This window comes from Cyclopterus lumpus, chromosome 13 (assembly GCF_009769545.1).
Source record: "Cyclopterus lumpus isolate fCycLum1 chromosome 13, fCycLum1.pri, whole genome shotgun sequence".
Taxonomy (NCBI): domain Eukaryota; kingdom Metazoa; phylum Chordata; class Actinopteri; order Perciformes; family Cyclopteridae; genus Cyclopterus; species Cyclopterus lumpus.
Genome location: NC_046978.1, coordinates 8,293,734 through 8,309,807, shown reverse-complemented (window position 1 = coordinate 8,309,807; position 16,074 = coordinate 8,293,734). Strand labels below are relative to the sequence as shown.

Here is a 16,074-nt window from a genome sequence, read left to right as displayed (position 1 = left end):
CTCAAATAAAATAATAAAATATTTGGAAAACCAACACAAATACTTCTTATAACACAAGTAGAACAATGCTGATTCTCAAGTGTGTGAAGAGAAAAGTTTGACATTTTGGAAAATGTAATTTTCTTTTCGACTGGGGTTAGATGAGGGGATCAATGCGGTCACGTCTGTACGTGAAGCTACAGCCAGAAGCTGGGAAGCTTAGCTGAGCACAAAGACTGGAAATAGGGGGAAACACCTATCTAGTTTTTTTATTCATGGAGCGCCTCGTGCTAAATTGTATTACAAGGTGCTTAACAATACAATAAAACAAAATGAACATAACACAGAAGCCGAGGGTAGTATTTACAGATTGAGATGCCTTCAGCTCGACTGGCACAATATTCCAGAGGACTGAAAGTCGCCTCTTCGAAAGGTCTTGGTCCAACCCTGTATCCCAAAGATTACGTTCCCCTAGGGAACAACGAAAAGACTGCTTGTTCATTTAGTGATTTTAACGCTAATAAAAGGATTACAACATATATTCTAAAGTTGGCAGGCAACCAATGAAGGGACTTTAAGACAGACGAGATGTGTGCTCTCCTTCTGGGCCTTCTAGAACACATGCTGCTGCATTCGGTACAATGTATTGCTTATTTACAGTATTAGGCAGACGAGAAAGTAGAGCATTGCAGTACTCAGTCCTGCTGGTGATGAAAGCAGAATAAGTCTCAGTGACTGCCGACAGGAGCAGATTGTATAAGCTGTAGTTTGCAGCCTGAGCTACTTCTAAAACTATTTACAACTGACTCAAAATGTCAACGGACAACCCGACAACATAAAGCCTCTCGCAACATCTGTCTGGACCTTGAGTCTGAAATACAAGTTTGATTATCGCCTGTGCAGAAGCATGAACAAGATTTTTTATTTAAAAAAAAATCACAATATATATATATACGATATCATGAAACTGTCATGAAAAATATTATAGCGTGGTATGTCGTTGAAAAGAAACATTACAGTGGGTCATAAAAAGGAAGACAATATCATTGTATGTCCTAAAAATGCCATAGCTTTGTATCTCATAAAAATAATCTTAAATGATCAAACACAGTATTAAATGTATGTGTGGACTGAATTTGTGTATCTGGGTGACCTTGAACAAATAAATCTGTTGGTTATTTTGATTTGTTGTGAATTATTCTTATAGATATGCATTAAAAGATACATGTTGAATTGTTCGGAAGTATCTAATTTACAAATATCCCTTGTAAAGGAAACTGTCAACCTGGGATAAAATTATTTTTGATTTAAAAGGGGACGTAATAAATGAGGTGTCATAAAAGTGCAAAGAAGAAAGATCCATAACAATGTCACAGTATAGCTTGTCACACAAAATGTCAAAGAATAATATGTCATGGTATAACAGATCATAAAATGTGCAAAGAATTTATTGGATGTTTTGTCTTTAAGTGTTTTAAAAAAAGTCAAGAGATGTCATAGTGTAGTAGCCTGTCATAAAAAAGTATGCCATAAAAAGTCAAAATATAGTACTGTCATTAAAAAGCCATTCTAGTCATAAGAAATGTGAAATGTACTATTTGCAATAAAAAGCATTCACAGTAATCATACAATTTGTGATATTGGGCTATACAAAATAAACTGAATTGAATTATCGTAAGCAAATAGTCATCAAGTCATACAACTTCACAAAATAATGTCACAAAATATAAAGTGTAATTCCTCATATGGTCATTCAAGACTTTCTTTAAAGGGCCTTAATTGTTACCAAATTTAATAATGAACTTCTATTGACTAGATTTGAGGAGGAGCAAGAACAAATGAACGTGTGCAGTTTACGTTAGCGCAGACAAACCTTTGATCTATTATTTTGGAGACATTATCATCACACACACACATTAAAGAAAAACACCATCACCCTCTTAATATCCAGATATCCACTCTCATTGCAGCCTCATGGACGCTGTTTTAATGTTTCTGAGATGATTGAATCACAGCCGTTAGCAAACATTTCATTAGTGACAAACTTAATGTACGTATGAGTGTATTGCTTAAAGACAGCCTTTAAAATCTGAGAAATATAATAACCTATGACACTTTAAATAAATAGTTTGCATATTTATTTACATCACATTCACGTTAGTTAGTAATTACAATGCTACAGCATGACACTAATATACAAAAAGTGCTCCTGTAATTTTAGTTCAGAATCCATCAACTTTTTCCAGTTGCACACAACAAGAAGACACAAAAACAATACCGTTAACATGATTCCCTTCAGGACCCCAAATCACAACTGTTTTCCCCTTAAAACATACATTTTAAATATCCCTGGAGGTGCTGAAATCTCATCAACTGTGCAAAAACATTCAAAGCGGTCAATTCAACACAATTCATCAAAACGTATAACACCAGCATCGGATTGAATGTTAAAGACTTCTTATTAAAAACAAAACAGACAGAGTTTTATCGAAAAGACCTGACCCACAAATGTAATTCAAGTACAATAATAGGTTTATAATTCAACAGCTCTGGTTCAGTGGGAAGAAAAGAAGTCACCAATACAGATCCTCTCAAACAGAAACAAGTGACATTAAAAACTCCAGATTCTAAACTGCAGACCCAATAATATAAATATGATTGATTGATGAGTGATTATGAATGAATTGTCTTTTTTCTGTAGTTGAAAATCAGTGTAAACCATACGTTAAACACGTTGCAAACCAATGGGTTTAAATATGACTTGTACATCTGACCTGTGTTAACATCATTTACGTGGAAAAAAGAAAGGGCAACAAAAACAACGGCAATGGTAAATATTTAAACAAAAGCTTTTAACAAACCACCAGATCTGATTGACAGCCGAGTTATGACAATAGATACAATACATAAATAAATACAGAGGAATCCAGTGACTAAACATCCTTCTCAGTCCACGGTGGCAGCCTGTGCATTGCGCGTCGTTGCTCTACCCCTCTGATGTTGATTAGCCTTTGCTCCGTTGCCATGGCAGCCGCGAGCCGCAAGCCGCGAGCTCAGAGCAGGTCAGGCAGTATGAGGCCGGGAGGTTTGGGCTCCACACAGTTAGTCCAGAAATTGGCACAGCTGGCGTGGTACTGGTGGCCCCCGTACAGCAGTTTGAAGTTGTCCATCTCTGAGTTGAACGCCTGTCAAAGTGAGAAGGTAGATGTTACACACCTCAGTCACAGGGACAATGAAGCCATCTGCGCACACAGACACTTTATTATGCCTCTACGTTGAGTTATTGCTACTTGTTGTGCCTACGACTGAACTGAGAGAACCACTAACACCATTCTGTGCGCTTGCTGTACATTTCAGTCACGTTGCATTTCAATAGATAGATATGCAATAACAGCTATAAGAAAGAGTTTATTCATAAAACTGGATGCGAGAACTAGTTATAGTCACACAAAAGATATCCAGTACCGATAAACAATGAATAACAGACTCAACAATGTTTTCTGAATAATGAGGACACAACATCCAGTGACACCTGAAGCTCTCATTGAGACATTAAGACGGTCTCTTTGTTATTTTGGGGAAGCTGTGGCTCAGGTGGTCGAGCGGATCGACGTCTAATCCCAAGACTGGTTTGATCCCCGGCTCCTACGGTTCACTTGTCCAAGTGTCCTTGAGCGAGACCCTGAACCCCAAGTTGCTCCCCGGGTGGTTTTTTTAGGCTTTTTTAAAGGTTTAAGTAGTTCCGTCATTGTGGTGGGATAAATGAAATGTGGCATCAAGAGAGACACAAAGACACCCAAGACCTTGCAAAAGTACGGTGCAAGGAATCTCCTTACACAATCAAGATTCAGTTTTAAGCAGTGAGATAGATTAGATATACAGACATTAAACAACCTAATCTGGCTTTTCAGTAGAACCAGGATGACAGCGGTTTGAGGTTTTGACTCGGCGTCAAATAGCTGAGCTGTCTTCACTCAACACTTGCAAACTTGGCCTCATAGTTGACCCAAGAAGCTGCATATCATTGCCTTTAACCAACGTTTTGTCCAAAATGTCTGAAAATATTCCATGTATGGTCATATTCTATTCTTTTTAAATGTCTAGTGCGATGTAGGAAGTTTAAACCACATGCTTATGTGCCGTTGTTTCATGGAGGGCAAGGTTGCAGGACTCGATGCCGTCTCCATCTTTGCCCGTGCGTCGTACCAGCAGATATTAATTCATTTATTTAAAATTGATCTAAATGCAAGGTAGCTATTAAGACAATGAAAAGCCCGATCCCCATTGGGGCACTGTGTGCGTGTGCATTCAGGGGACACTAATGTGTGTGATGCGCTGTTTAACAGTTTGCATCCGTGATGAAATACTGGGAGCTGAAGCCGTGAGAGAGGAATGAGTCGTGTGCATTGAATCAAAGCCTCCCACACAGGAGGAGGGGAGACGCATGCAGAAAGCAACAACTGCATACAAATACACCACCACGGCACACTATGCGAGTCAAACACATCTCCACCTGCCTGAATGCCGTCTGCAGCACATATGCCCGGCCAGATGAAGGCAAACTAAATGACACATTTCCTCAGTTTTTCTTTTTGGGCCTCTTACACTCACATTTCAAAAGCAGTGCAATTTCCTTTCCGAGCTCTTTTGTGCCCTGGCCTACTGGTTTCCACAAACCTGCACTTGCGGCTGCCAAAGCTGGACAATGTTGTAAAAGAAAGGGTGGTCACACAAAGATACACTGTGATGCCTCCTCCTTTCACTGCAGAGCCTTTCCCCTCTTCTTAATTACGGTAGCGACAGTGGGCCGATTCAGTATTTCTTAACTCGGCAGATGTGCCTTTAGACAGGCAGCCACTTGTAACATAAATGAGAGTCTTCATGCTTTCAAGCTGGTCAGATACAACTACAACTCTTCCATTTAAGCTGACCTTTGTAGGTGCATGTAAAAATAGGGGATTCAGACTGAGCCACGACCAGGTTATATAATATTAAAAACTACCCTGAATCTACAATCTGGCTTTCCATACTTCTATAATAGTTAAAAAATAAGTGAGGCATAATTACCCATAACTTCCTGTCAGTGTCTTTAATCAATGCCTGTAAGCACAAGAGCAGTCAGCGTGTTCATGCAAAGTCCAGACGGAGCAAAGTGTGCACAGAGAGCAAGCAAACATTCAGATCAACGGTTTTACCAGAAAAGAGCTCCCTTTTCCAGTTTATTTGAGAGTGAAAACATTAAAGAATCCAAGTTATTATCCCACAGGGCTCCTACACATGTTCAATCTCAAAATGCAAGAGATTTGATCTACAATATTGATACATTACTCTGTTGAGCTCATACCAGCAGATCAGTCTCTCATAAGTACTGCGATGGCACTTCACTTGTAAAGCTGCGTACGACACTGATGTACAGTATGTACAACATTTCAGTTTGGTTTTATGTTATATGCTCATCAAATGCCATTTTTCTGCTGCCGTTATCAGCAACAAATTGAGCTTCTTAACTATAAATCAATTTTAAATCCTTGTGTTTCTGAACCTGCTGCATATCCCTCGTTTGGTTGCTGTTTCTATATTTCCAGATATGAATTCCACTTTTACTGTAACTTGTGTCCATAATAAAATTTGCATTTCTTCAGATTACAATGAAAGAAATTATGCAGTTTGGTAAATCATAAACTAAAAAGTAATTCTAGCTGGTTCAATTAGCTATCGTTACCGCCACATCCAGAATGGAGATTTTCTTCCCCCCTTGGTCATAACCAGTTACTGACTGAATAACCTCCACACTGCTCTTTTCAGGCTGGGTATTACCTAAGGAATGTATTTAACTGTGTAGGAGCCTTGCTAACCCAAGGCACAATACAGCAAGCTGTGACAGATGGGCCACCAAAAAACTGATTCAAATTTTGAGGATGGGAACATTTGCAGAAAAAGCTGACAAAGCGTGGCTCCAGACTTCTGCTGTCAAGCCTCCTCAAGTAAAAGCTACACAGAATAATCAATCCAAATCCTCGAGGCTCTGCAGAAACCGGCATTAATATAAATAGCCAGATATGCTAAATTGTTCAACTTAAAATCCTTTCCAGTGCTTCTCCCTGTAATTGCTAAAATTAACATGCATCATTTAGAGATGCGCTGGAGCATCATTAGCTGAGAAGTATCAATTATGATGAAACATAACTGCTGCCGCCTTTGAGTGGCAAACTGAGGTGAGATGAAGCCCCATCCCGCCACCTGACCCGCAGAAGTAAGGGAGGCAACTGAAAACGGCTGCTTCCACAAAAGTAACACAACAACAACGTGAGAATGAAACCCTTACTGAACAAAATAATTGTATCAACCAATGGGATACATATTTTACAGAAGCTTTTGAAAGATTACAATTCACAGCATGAATTAAGCAGGAGCCATCGAGCTCTTCAGCGGTCACATTTCCTTGACGCCACATCAACATCCCCTCCCTTCAGTACCTTGTTCGAAAAACAAATCAGTACCTCTTCTCGAAAGGACAATGCATCAATCAGTGCCGTCTGCTGCAGCCAAAGCTGTTCTTGTACTTAATTATACTCTGAGGAGATGCTATTCTTCACTAGGCTTTTATTTGTTCGTACCAGTGTGGCTCTGCCAAAAACTAAAATACAATTAAAAGATGGGTTATTAATCTCATGCTAGTGGTACAGAGACATAATCAAATTGCATTAATTTCAGACCTCATTCTACGCACATCAGAGTGAGCGGTGAGAGTGTGTGTTTGTGTGTGCAGGTCTAATTGTCAGTTGTACTCCCTGCTTATGACTAATGTGTAAGCCACATCTGCTCGCATCCTAGATGCCTCTTAGTCAGCCATATCTTGCCTGGGCCATCCATCCTGCCCTCTGAACCGCATGGTCCAAGAATACCATTACCGGCCCACGTCGATGAAAGGCAAAGCCACCGTGGGCAAGGAGGTAGACGTACAGACGATTTACACACAGCGGCCCATTCAGAGTTAATAATGACTGAACACCAACGGTTGAGAGCTGCAGGTGGCGAGATGAGCAGTTGCCTCGTGTTAGAGGCGACAGAGTAGAAAATGAAACCCTTCCAAGACAAAGTGACGACCTTCGTGACCTTGAAGAACCAATCCCAGAGTGCAAGGACCAGCCCTGAGGTGCCAAAGTGACAACTCTCCTCTCTCACTTATTTGAAGAGTGCACATTATTATTCTGAGATACGTTTTGCTTCAGTACCGATCGTCCAATCACACTTAGCAACTGTCAGGATGTCAGGCCTGTCAAGCGTTAGATTTCTTCACATGTTGAAACTATGCACATGGGTCTCTAGTAAGAGACACCGTGCATTAAAAGAATTTGAAGGGCGGTGTCTTTTTTTCCAAAACGCAAAAGTGTAAAGAATGTATTAAACAGTGTGTTCTTCTCCCTACTTATAACCTGGTGGTAATTCAAAAGTTAAGGATCTTTTAAATAAGAGACTACATTAATTTGTGGAACTTCAGGTTGAATTAAAACGATAGCATATCATCGCTATCAGTGAATAGGCTAATATTAGCGCTTACATGCTATTTATTATATTTAGAGAAGTTTACCCTCAAGAAACTCTAGCTACCTGAGACAGCATTACACACTGGTTAGTCGGAGTATAATGTTAAACGTACACTGTACAAACAAGCTAAGCTAATAGTAGAACTAACTCCCAAGAACTAAATCTCTGCACTGAAAAATAAAAAGACCATTTTTACATTAATCATCAGCTGGTGGGAGGTAGTCTTTGCCTGAGACTTTCAAATTTAGTTTCAGTCTTAGGAGCCATTAAAAATAGCTACCCTCATCAACGTCGTTGGTTTGAAATGAGGGGCTCTGAAGTCAAAGCGTCATTACGAACTCCATATGTGAGAAACAGAAAGCTTGACAGGCAATTGATTTAGGCATAAATAAGTGATTGTGGCTGAAATCTAAATCAGTTACAGTGTGTGTCTATGCAGACAACCGTTTGCTTGTAGGAGAGAAGTGAATTCCGTCACTCTGGCCCCCCGCCGGGCTCGTCGGTAAAAGGAGAATAGGCCCCCCAAGGCCCCCAGTGGGCAAGAGTGGAATGAAATTGTGTTGACAGTTGAATGTCTCATACTCGTTTAAACAGACGTCCAATAGTGCTTTCTTCTTTGTTCTGTAAAACGTTTCAAAGTCAAAGAAATGTCAGTTGTCAATATGTAAAAATATATTCACTAACGGTTATTCTGTGGCTGTGTGTGTGTGTTGTGTGTGCGTGTGCACAAACCTTGCTGCGTGTGTCGACGTTGAGGAGACACACCCCGCAGGCCAACTCCTTGGCATTCTTAATGCCGTGCCTCAAAATAGAGGAGGAGAAATCGAGGGAGCTTTCATCAGGCTACACACAAACAAAAAGAACACAAACTCATTTTACTTCCTGCCGCAGTGAAAAATCTAGTAATTTCTATTCTTATAATAACAGTTTAATAACAATTACAAATCTGTGAGCATCATCACCTTTCTCTAAAGACTCAGCTATGTGGAGTAAAAACGAACAAAACCAGCATACATGTCTTCCTTCTTTCATGAAACTATTTCTCCGCATTAGTTCCATTTTTTTTTCTCCTTCCTCGAGATACTATGTTTTATCTTCTGCAGTGTGAAAAACAACACTGCAACTCTGCTGGCTCTGAATGAGGACAGCCCTCCTCCTCCATGTTCCTGCTTTGCAGGCGGCAGCTGTAAAAATAAATAAATCTATCCCGTCCTTGTCATCTCAACACCGACCTCCTAAGAGGCAGCATTGAAACCACATCATTGATTTTTTTTCAGCTCATGGAACAATATTGGATACGCTACCATACAGTGCTCTATGTGTTATCCGGTTTTGTTTTGCACCGGCACTTTAAACATGTCTGGGTGATAATAGAAAAGCATCTTCAGCACCTGTGTGCATGTTTGGGTTGCTTTGCTGTGTAACGGTCCTGTGCTCTGGACTATTTCTATTGTTTGCGCATCTTACAGCAAGCTTGGCGAGCGACATGAAGCCCATGAGGTTGTTCCACACGCGGCTGACGTCCTTCAGCAGCTGCTGCAGCTTCTCGGAGCACACGGCTGTCGCCTTGATGCCCAGCTCCACGCGCCTGGTGACACGATACACTTCCACCACGCCTGTCAGAGAAAATACACAAGCGCACACATCACTAAAACCCGTTTTGTTTCCCGTTTTTGTTTCATTTTCAGGGAGGCACACTGTGTTTAGTCCCTCGCTGTGATGTTTGCCACTCGCAACTCATTAAAAAGCAGAGAAGCACAATGAGGGAACAGACCGGGCAGAGATAAGCCATCACACCAGAGCTCGTTTTAATCTTGTCCTCTCTGTCCTTCAGAGGGTGCAAGGCCACAAATAAGGTTCTTTAACCGCCTCTTGTTCACACTATATATCCCCTCTCGGCTTGCTTGTAGAGTGTGAGTGAGTGTGAGAGAGAGACTTGTGAATCCTCACCCAGCAGGTACTCCATGCCCTGAGCAGACTGGATGACCTCGGTGCAGACAGAAGAGCTGCTGATGCTGTTTAGGATGTTGTTGGCTTTGGTGATGACCTTAATGTGGGAAGACAGAAGCCAGCATTATGATACTTTATACATAAATACATTTACATCACAATTATATCATCTGCCAAGAATGGTATGCCTTTTTGAGAGTCTGATTTTAAAGTTTTGAGTCTCCAAAAGTAAAATCAAGCCCCTCTCCTGTGGAACCAGCTTCCAGTTCCAGGAGATCCCGCCTCTGTTGCTCTCCCTGAAGTTTCTTTCCCCATTCAATTGAAAATGTTTGAGTTGTCTTTCCCCCAGGACATTTTGTGTCTATTTTCAAATTGGTTTAAATTCAAAATCATAAAAAAGGTGAGTTTGCAGTGGGAAAGGAAATGATTTGTCCCAAAACATCCACGATAAGAAAAACATTTCAGCAACTTGTGGTTATCTTAATTATTCCTTCAATTTGTATAGTCATTCTCACAATGAAAAGATGTAGGACACAAACAAATACAAACCTCTAAAGCACTTTCCAGACACCTTTGCCACTCGTATGCGTACCGCTCGCTCTCCTGTAGCAACAGAGCACAACATTATCTCAAATGAACACAGAGCACAGAGGAACATGTCTGTATTCTGTAGCCTTTCACAGTCCTGAGTATTGTGCTGAAACCTGGTGCTTAATAACAGTTAACGCTGGGCCCTCCTCACCTCCACCTCCCCAGTCAAGTCCTTGTACTTGTCCCTGATGACGGGCAGGGCGGGCTTCTCGCTCAGGGTGTTGGATCGGTCTCTGAAGGGCTGCTCTGGAGCCGGAGACGGGGGAGAACGCCCAATCTCCTTGTCGCCCAAACTGTGACTGCGTTTGTGGGAACCTGAGACAAAGCGAGAAGCACAAACTCATTTTGGGGGTTTTTCTATCAGTACAGTAACCTATGGTGATGACTCATTTTGAGGTATATTAGTTTGCAATCATTATACTTCCATTCTGTTGCTGCCAAATCCTCCTGGACAAGGACAGCATAAGTAAATACTTAATTTGTGGCAATAATTACATACAAAACAGAGGCACAAATATGCAGGTATGAATTATTTATAGGGACTCACAAGCAAATCCTGGCAGGGTACCACAACAAACATCGTCTATTCCATTGGGGCTGGCAGTTAGTGTGCGTGTGTGTGTGTGTGTGCATTCAGACACAGGTAATCTATCTCCCCTCAAACCTCTCCACCACCCAAAGAGACATGCGTCATCCTCCCCACAACCCAGAAGCTCCCCCAAGATCAGATTACTGTCCCACTGGGTGCAGAGAAGAAAGAAAAGGTCTCTTTCTCACACACATTAAATGAGGCAAAGGGAGATACATCTATGGGGCAAATGGGCTTTTATCTCAGTGCAGAAAAAGCTGCTAAATTATTCCTGGAACATGACAACCGCAAACAGCGGCTAAAAAATGAACAGCCGTTCAGTGAATAAGGTTAATTTGTGCTCATGGATTTGTTGGCCTCTGCTAATCCGCCTCACCAGTCACTGCTTCCAGAGCAGAGCCGTCATCTCAACACTGCCATCTAATGTCTGACAGCTGTATTGCAGATCTGAGGGGCTGAACATGTGGCGGTGGGGTGGGAGAAGATGCCCGAGAAGAGTGTTGTTGCGCCATTTTAGGGCCAAGGGTTTAGATTTGGCCAACAGTCAGTCTTAATTAAAAACATGTAATGTTTGGTCAAAATGTTGATATTAACATCACTGTATAGAACTACACATATTTAGTTAACTATAGTAGATCCACCTAAAATTAATTGACAACATTTACTTATCTCTGTATAATATCATTGTAAACTGAATCATCTTGGGTTCTAGTAAATTGTGATGTATATTCATAAATGTATGCTTTTCTGATTTAAGGCTGCAAGTGATGACTGTTTTCAATTAATTAATCTAATATTCTCGAACAAATGTTCCCAGTGAAGATCCATAACGTAAATGAATGATGAAGACACTGTTACTTCTATTTCTATCACACAGTAGGTTCAACATGATGATCGTGGCTCACCTTGAACAGACAAGTCAAAAGTCGCCAGTTCGTCCTTGATCATCTCCTCACTGGACTTGACATTGGTCTGAGCGCTGGCTTTGAGGAAGTCGGACTTGCCAAACTTAGGCTTGTCCCCCTGGAAGGCTCCAAACTCATCAGAGGCCTCACTTTGGTTTACCTCCGAGGCGCCCTCAGCAGTGGCGGCTGGCGAGTCAGACTTTTCTGAAACGGTGCTTGCAAAGTCCCCAAAGTCGTCCTCGTCATCGACACCACCCTGGTCGCCGGGGCCAAAATCAGCGAATGCTTCAAACTTGTCATCTGTGGATACGCTGTCCTCGGTGGGAAAGGAGGTTGTGATCTTTGCTGCGAAGCTGCTTGTGATGTTTTCTGTGCTGCCAAAGGTCAGCTCCTTCCTCTGTGCTGACACTAGAGATGGAAGGGAAGCTACCTCAAAGCCGTGCGGCTTCCTGACCTCACCGGGTAGACATTCCTCACGGTCTGACCAGTCGTAGCTGGACAGGGTGCTGAGGTCCGACGTCCCGAAGGGGTCAAATTTCATGTCGTCTCCTTCTGTAAAGACAACACAGACATACCGGTGGTTCCTAGGAATAGCATAGATGCTGTCATGATCGGAGGTAGATTAATGAGCCTGGAGGAGAGACTGAGATCAAGTGTTATATTTCCTCCCTTACCTCAAGTGGTGTCGAGCCCCAAGACAGTTTTTGCTTAATTTAGCCAGGTGATATATCATTGACATTTCTGCCTTCACCCAAATACTTGTTTTTTTAGTGTTGCTCACAATATTGACAACTACACTAAACACAACAGAACCATCTCTTTCTTAAAACCAACATCCCGGGGTATCCTGGAAACCCACACCTCACTGTTTTCATTTGAGCAACTTTCAACCAACAGTGAATTATCCATAACAATTGTTTTATTTCTATGGAATCTTTGAAATGTCATTTCTTTCAATCCTGCAAGCACCACACATGTATGGCCATTCACCTCCATTGTTCTGGGATGGAGGCAAATCTCAAACGTGCAGATAAAACCTAAACTATCACCACCACTACACGTTGTTTTGTTATATGGGAAAACTGACCCTCTGGCATGTTGTGTAGCATCACCTGTGCTGCATAGTCAGTGTCAACAATTAGATGCATTGTGAAAGGAAACAAATATATTGCCCTTAAAAAGAAGTGAACACTAATTCTGCAATACACGGGCAACCACATACACCGTAATTCAGCATGTTTACAATGCCGACCTCTTCATAATAATACTTACGCCTGACTAATTGTTGTTGTTTTAACAAACAAATCCAAATTGTTTTAAGTTCTGTTGAATAAATTACCTCCCGAATGGTGGACAACATTTTTTTTAATGTCTGAGCTGAATTAGGTTTACGTTAGTTTACTTTCATTTTACTAAAACACAATGAATACTAACACTACCCTATTTGTAGCGGACAATTCTCTCTCCACTGGCTGATCTCATTCTCAAAGAGCTCTCCTAACATTCATCAGTTGATTTCTTTATGCTGCACAAAATGCAACCTGACGAATGTAGTGACAAGGCGTGAACAGCATCAAAAAAAGACCTTTCCTGCCATTACATCTGCTATGTTTCTAACACCGTGTTGCGATCTTTCTTTATCACCAATACTAACTGACACACCTTGCACATATTTGTCACAACACTTGAGGATTCACGTCTCTCTCTGTTTTTCTGAAACAAATAAACACACACGCACATATTGACCTTGAACACTTCCTGTTTTGCATGACAGAACCCCTTCAGATACAGAAAGCAATTTGTGAAATTGACAAGGACCTAGTGCTGTAAGCCTCGTGTCATCAGATCACTTTGTGGCTCGCCAAGAAAGGGAAGGAGAAAATAAGACGGTACGCATTTCAGCAATACCAACAGTAATATTTATTACGACAACATGAGTTGAGAGAAAGAGAGAGAGGTCACAAAGTACTGTGAAAGAGGTCTATCATTACAAGAGGTTTGTCAAACTAACACTTGTAAAATATTAGATTTCAGTCATTTAGAATACAAGGGCATGCAGAGTCAGGAGAAAAAGGTAGAAAACAAAACAGAGAAGGTAAAACAAAGATAATCTGAGGATATAGAAGCAGGAACCAGAATGAGAAGGCACATTCACAGACTAAATTCAGTAATTCTGGGGAGATGACAAACTGTTCTACTATTAGGATAGATTAGCAACAGGTGTTTTGAAAAAGAAACGAGTACAGAACATTTGCAAAGCAAAGATGGAAAGATAATTCAAAAAACAAGGTCTAGGCAGGAAGCATTAACCCTTTGAGGACTTGAGGGGACAAATTGGTTTGTTTGGAAAGGCTGTGAACAAACTGCATTTTAGGAGCAGTAAGGACTTAAAAGCCACAATTTAAGAGGCTGCCATTGATACATTTACAAATATGAAATAAGATTTTACTCCCAGAAATTAAGGGGAGGTCATCACAATGTCTGCATTAACCTCCTAATGTCCATGTGAAAAGGTGAAGTGATCTTGTTCAAGCACTCAAAGGGTTACAGAAAACAAAGAGGGTCATTCTTAGACCTGACATCCCAGAAAGGGTTTTAATTACATCCAATCACAGATGCAGAAACAGATTTAAAGAGACAGTATCCTTTTTATCTTGCTACAGTGATTTTGTCAAAGCAGGCTAATGTGCACAAACTCTTATGATCCTCTAAATAATAGCACATCATTACTTGAGAAAACAATGTTTAGTTTGGAATATTGACCTAAATTATGTTTATCTTACTAAATACTGGAGGCTACATTTGATTTACATAGTTTGCAAATCACACCAAGATCAAGGAGTCTCTCATAATAAGAGCTCATAGTCCTGTAATAAAAATACACTATTAAATCTGTATACATCAGTCTCCTTTAATAAAAACAACTTGCAATACTGTTATGCATAAAATGATATTGTATTATGTTCTTGTCAATTTCACAAATTGAAAAGGTAGGCATACTGCAGCAAAAAGCAAGGCAGGAAGGGTAATACTAACGGCATCATGTTCTCAGAGAGCCAGACCAGAGCGCCACACATAATAATTAATCACAGATAACGGTAAAAAATAAATAAACAAATACAATTTGATTCCTATAAAGGAACCTCACAAGAGAAATACTGTCTCTTTAAGATTCCGTACATGTCCAGAAACCCAGTACAAATCATAGTGAGGTGCTCAAACTGCTCCGCCTGCTACACTTTAAACAGATTAGTCCCAAAGCTCTCCGAAAACAGAACATATAAATAATATGGATAAATAAGGATGAAAGCTTGGGAACGATGGAGCAGCTGTTACAGTCGTGTGAAAGCTTAATAGGAATGTGCTGATTCAAACTGGGCATTGTTATTCCGGAGTAGCCTCACTGCAGCTCCTTGGCCCCTTTGTTTGAAAACATCATCTAACTCGGTCACTATAGAGGGGCCAGTTTTAGTTTGACCACTGTACAGAAACTCAAATAAGGCAATTGGGATGTTTATATTTCTGATTGGGAAGAGGAATCGTCAATTCCTTGGGTGAAATGATATGAGATACAAAAGGGATGATTTAAGTGATGATCAACTGAAAAAAAAGTAGAATGCGTCAGTAAAATAAAAGTGTCAATATTATCAGGTGAATACTTTGTCGACTCTCTCTCAACCCCCCGAAAAGGGTTCTATAAAAAGGTTAATAACACAAATGTTTTGAGTTGCAAGGCTTTTACTCGACAATGGTTACATTAACAATGTAATGTTTCTGTGAAACATGAGCCATGGCATGGAAGGCGATATGCTCGATGAATAAATGATGAGCACTGGAGAGGGCAAGAGAGGGACACTGATATGAACATTACCGGATTACAACCAAAACCGGGTCGATTTCCTTTTAATCAAACTATAGGTACGTATGTACGCATGTGTGTGCGTCCTACGCATAACCCTGGAACTTTTCAATCTTCTTCACACTTGTTTGGTGTACTATGAAGAACACCAAAGAACGTGCAATGTCAAAGTTGGTGCAGTCTGGATTGAATTTACCGTATGTTAATCAACTTTGAATAAACAAGCAACAGCGCTCTGTGCAGCAGAGAGAGCGTGGCTTCAGGGGTCTGCAGACTGAGTCAACTCTGTCGGTATGAGATTCTAAAGAACCCTCCATCCAATCAACTTCCCCCTGTTGGGTGTATTGCTGAAGAACCAAGGGAGCGCAGTGTCGAGTGTGAAGTTGAAAGAGCGATTTATCGAAGATGCTGCACGCAGCACTTACAAAAGGTACGCACTATGAACGGGCACTGCAGTACTTATGTAAACCGTGACTCCACTTTCATGGATGTGAAGGAGGGGGAGAAAAAGCCAACGCGCTATTATGGAAACATCTCATAATTAGAGGGCCATTTGATCCAAATAATACTGCATGGTAATACAATAGCTGATGTACATAAAGCTGCAAAAAACATGCACTCACTCAAATAACTCTGGACAAAAAAAATTGTTA

General features: G+C 40.8%; 1 protein-coding gene across 10 annotated transcripts in view; it reads right to left on the bottom strand.

The window, feature by feature from the left end:
- Nucleotides 1-1,919: 1,919 nt before the first annotated feature.
- The window catches only part of synrg (synergin, gamma), a 35,313-nt gene continuing 21,158 nt past the window's right edge, over nt 1,920-16,074 (bottom strand). For 5 of the 10 annotated variants that reach the window (XM_034549218.1, XM_034549222.1, XM_034549223.1 and 2 more), the window contains 9 exons: nt 11,563-12,114; nt 10,220-10,383; nt 10,027-10,080; nt 9,478-9,574; nt 8,995-9,143; nt 8,260-8,370; nt 8,110-8,148; nt 5,047-5,079; nt 1,920-3,164 (listed from right to left, as the gene is read on the bottom strand). In XM_034549218.1, the coding sequence (XP_034405109.1) occupies nt 3,033-3,164; nt 5,047-5,079; nt 8,110-8,148; nt 8,260-8,370; nt 8,995-9,143; nt 9,478-9,574; nt 10,027-10,080; nt 10,220-10,383; nt 11,563-12,114 (1,331 nt within the window). In that variant the 3' untranslated portion in view covers nt 1,920-3,032. The remainder of the gene's footprint in view (nt 3,165-5,046; nt 5,080-8,109; nt 8,149-8,259; nt 8,371-8,994; nt 9,144-9,477; nt 9,575-10,026; nt 10,081-10,219; nt 10,384-11,562; nt 12,115-16,074) is intronic. The other 5 variants (XM_034549227.1, XM_034549226.1, XM_034549219.1 and 2 more) reach the window with 4 other exon arrangements.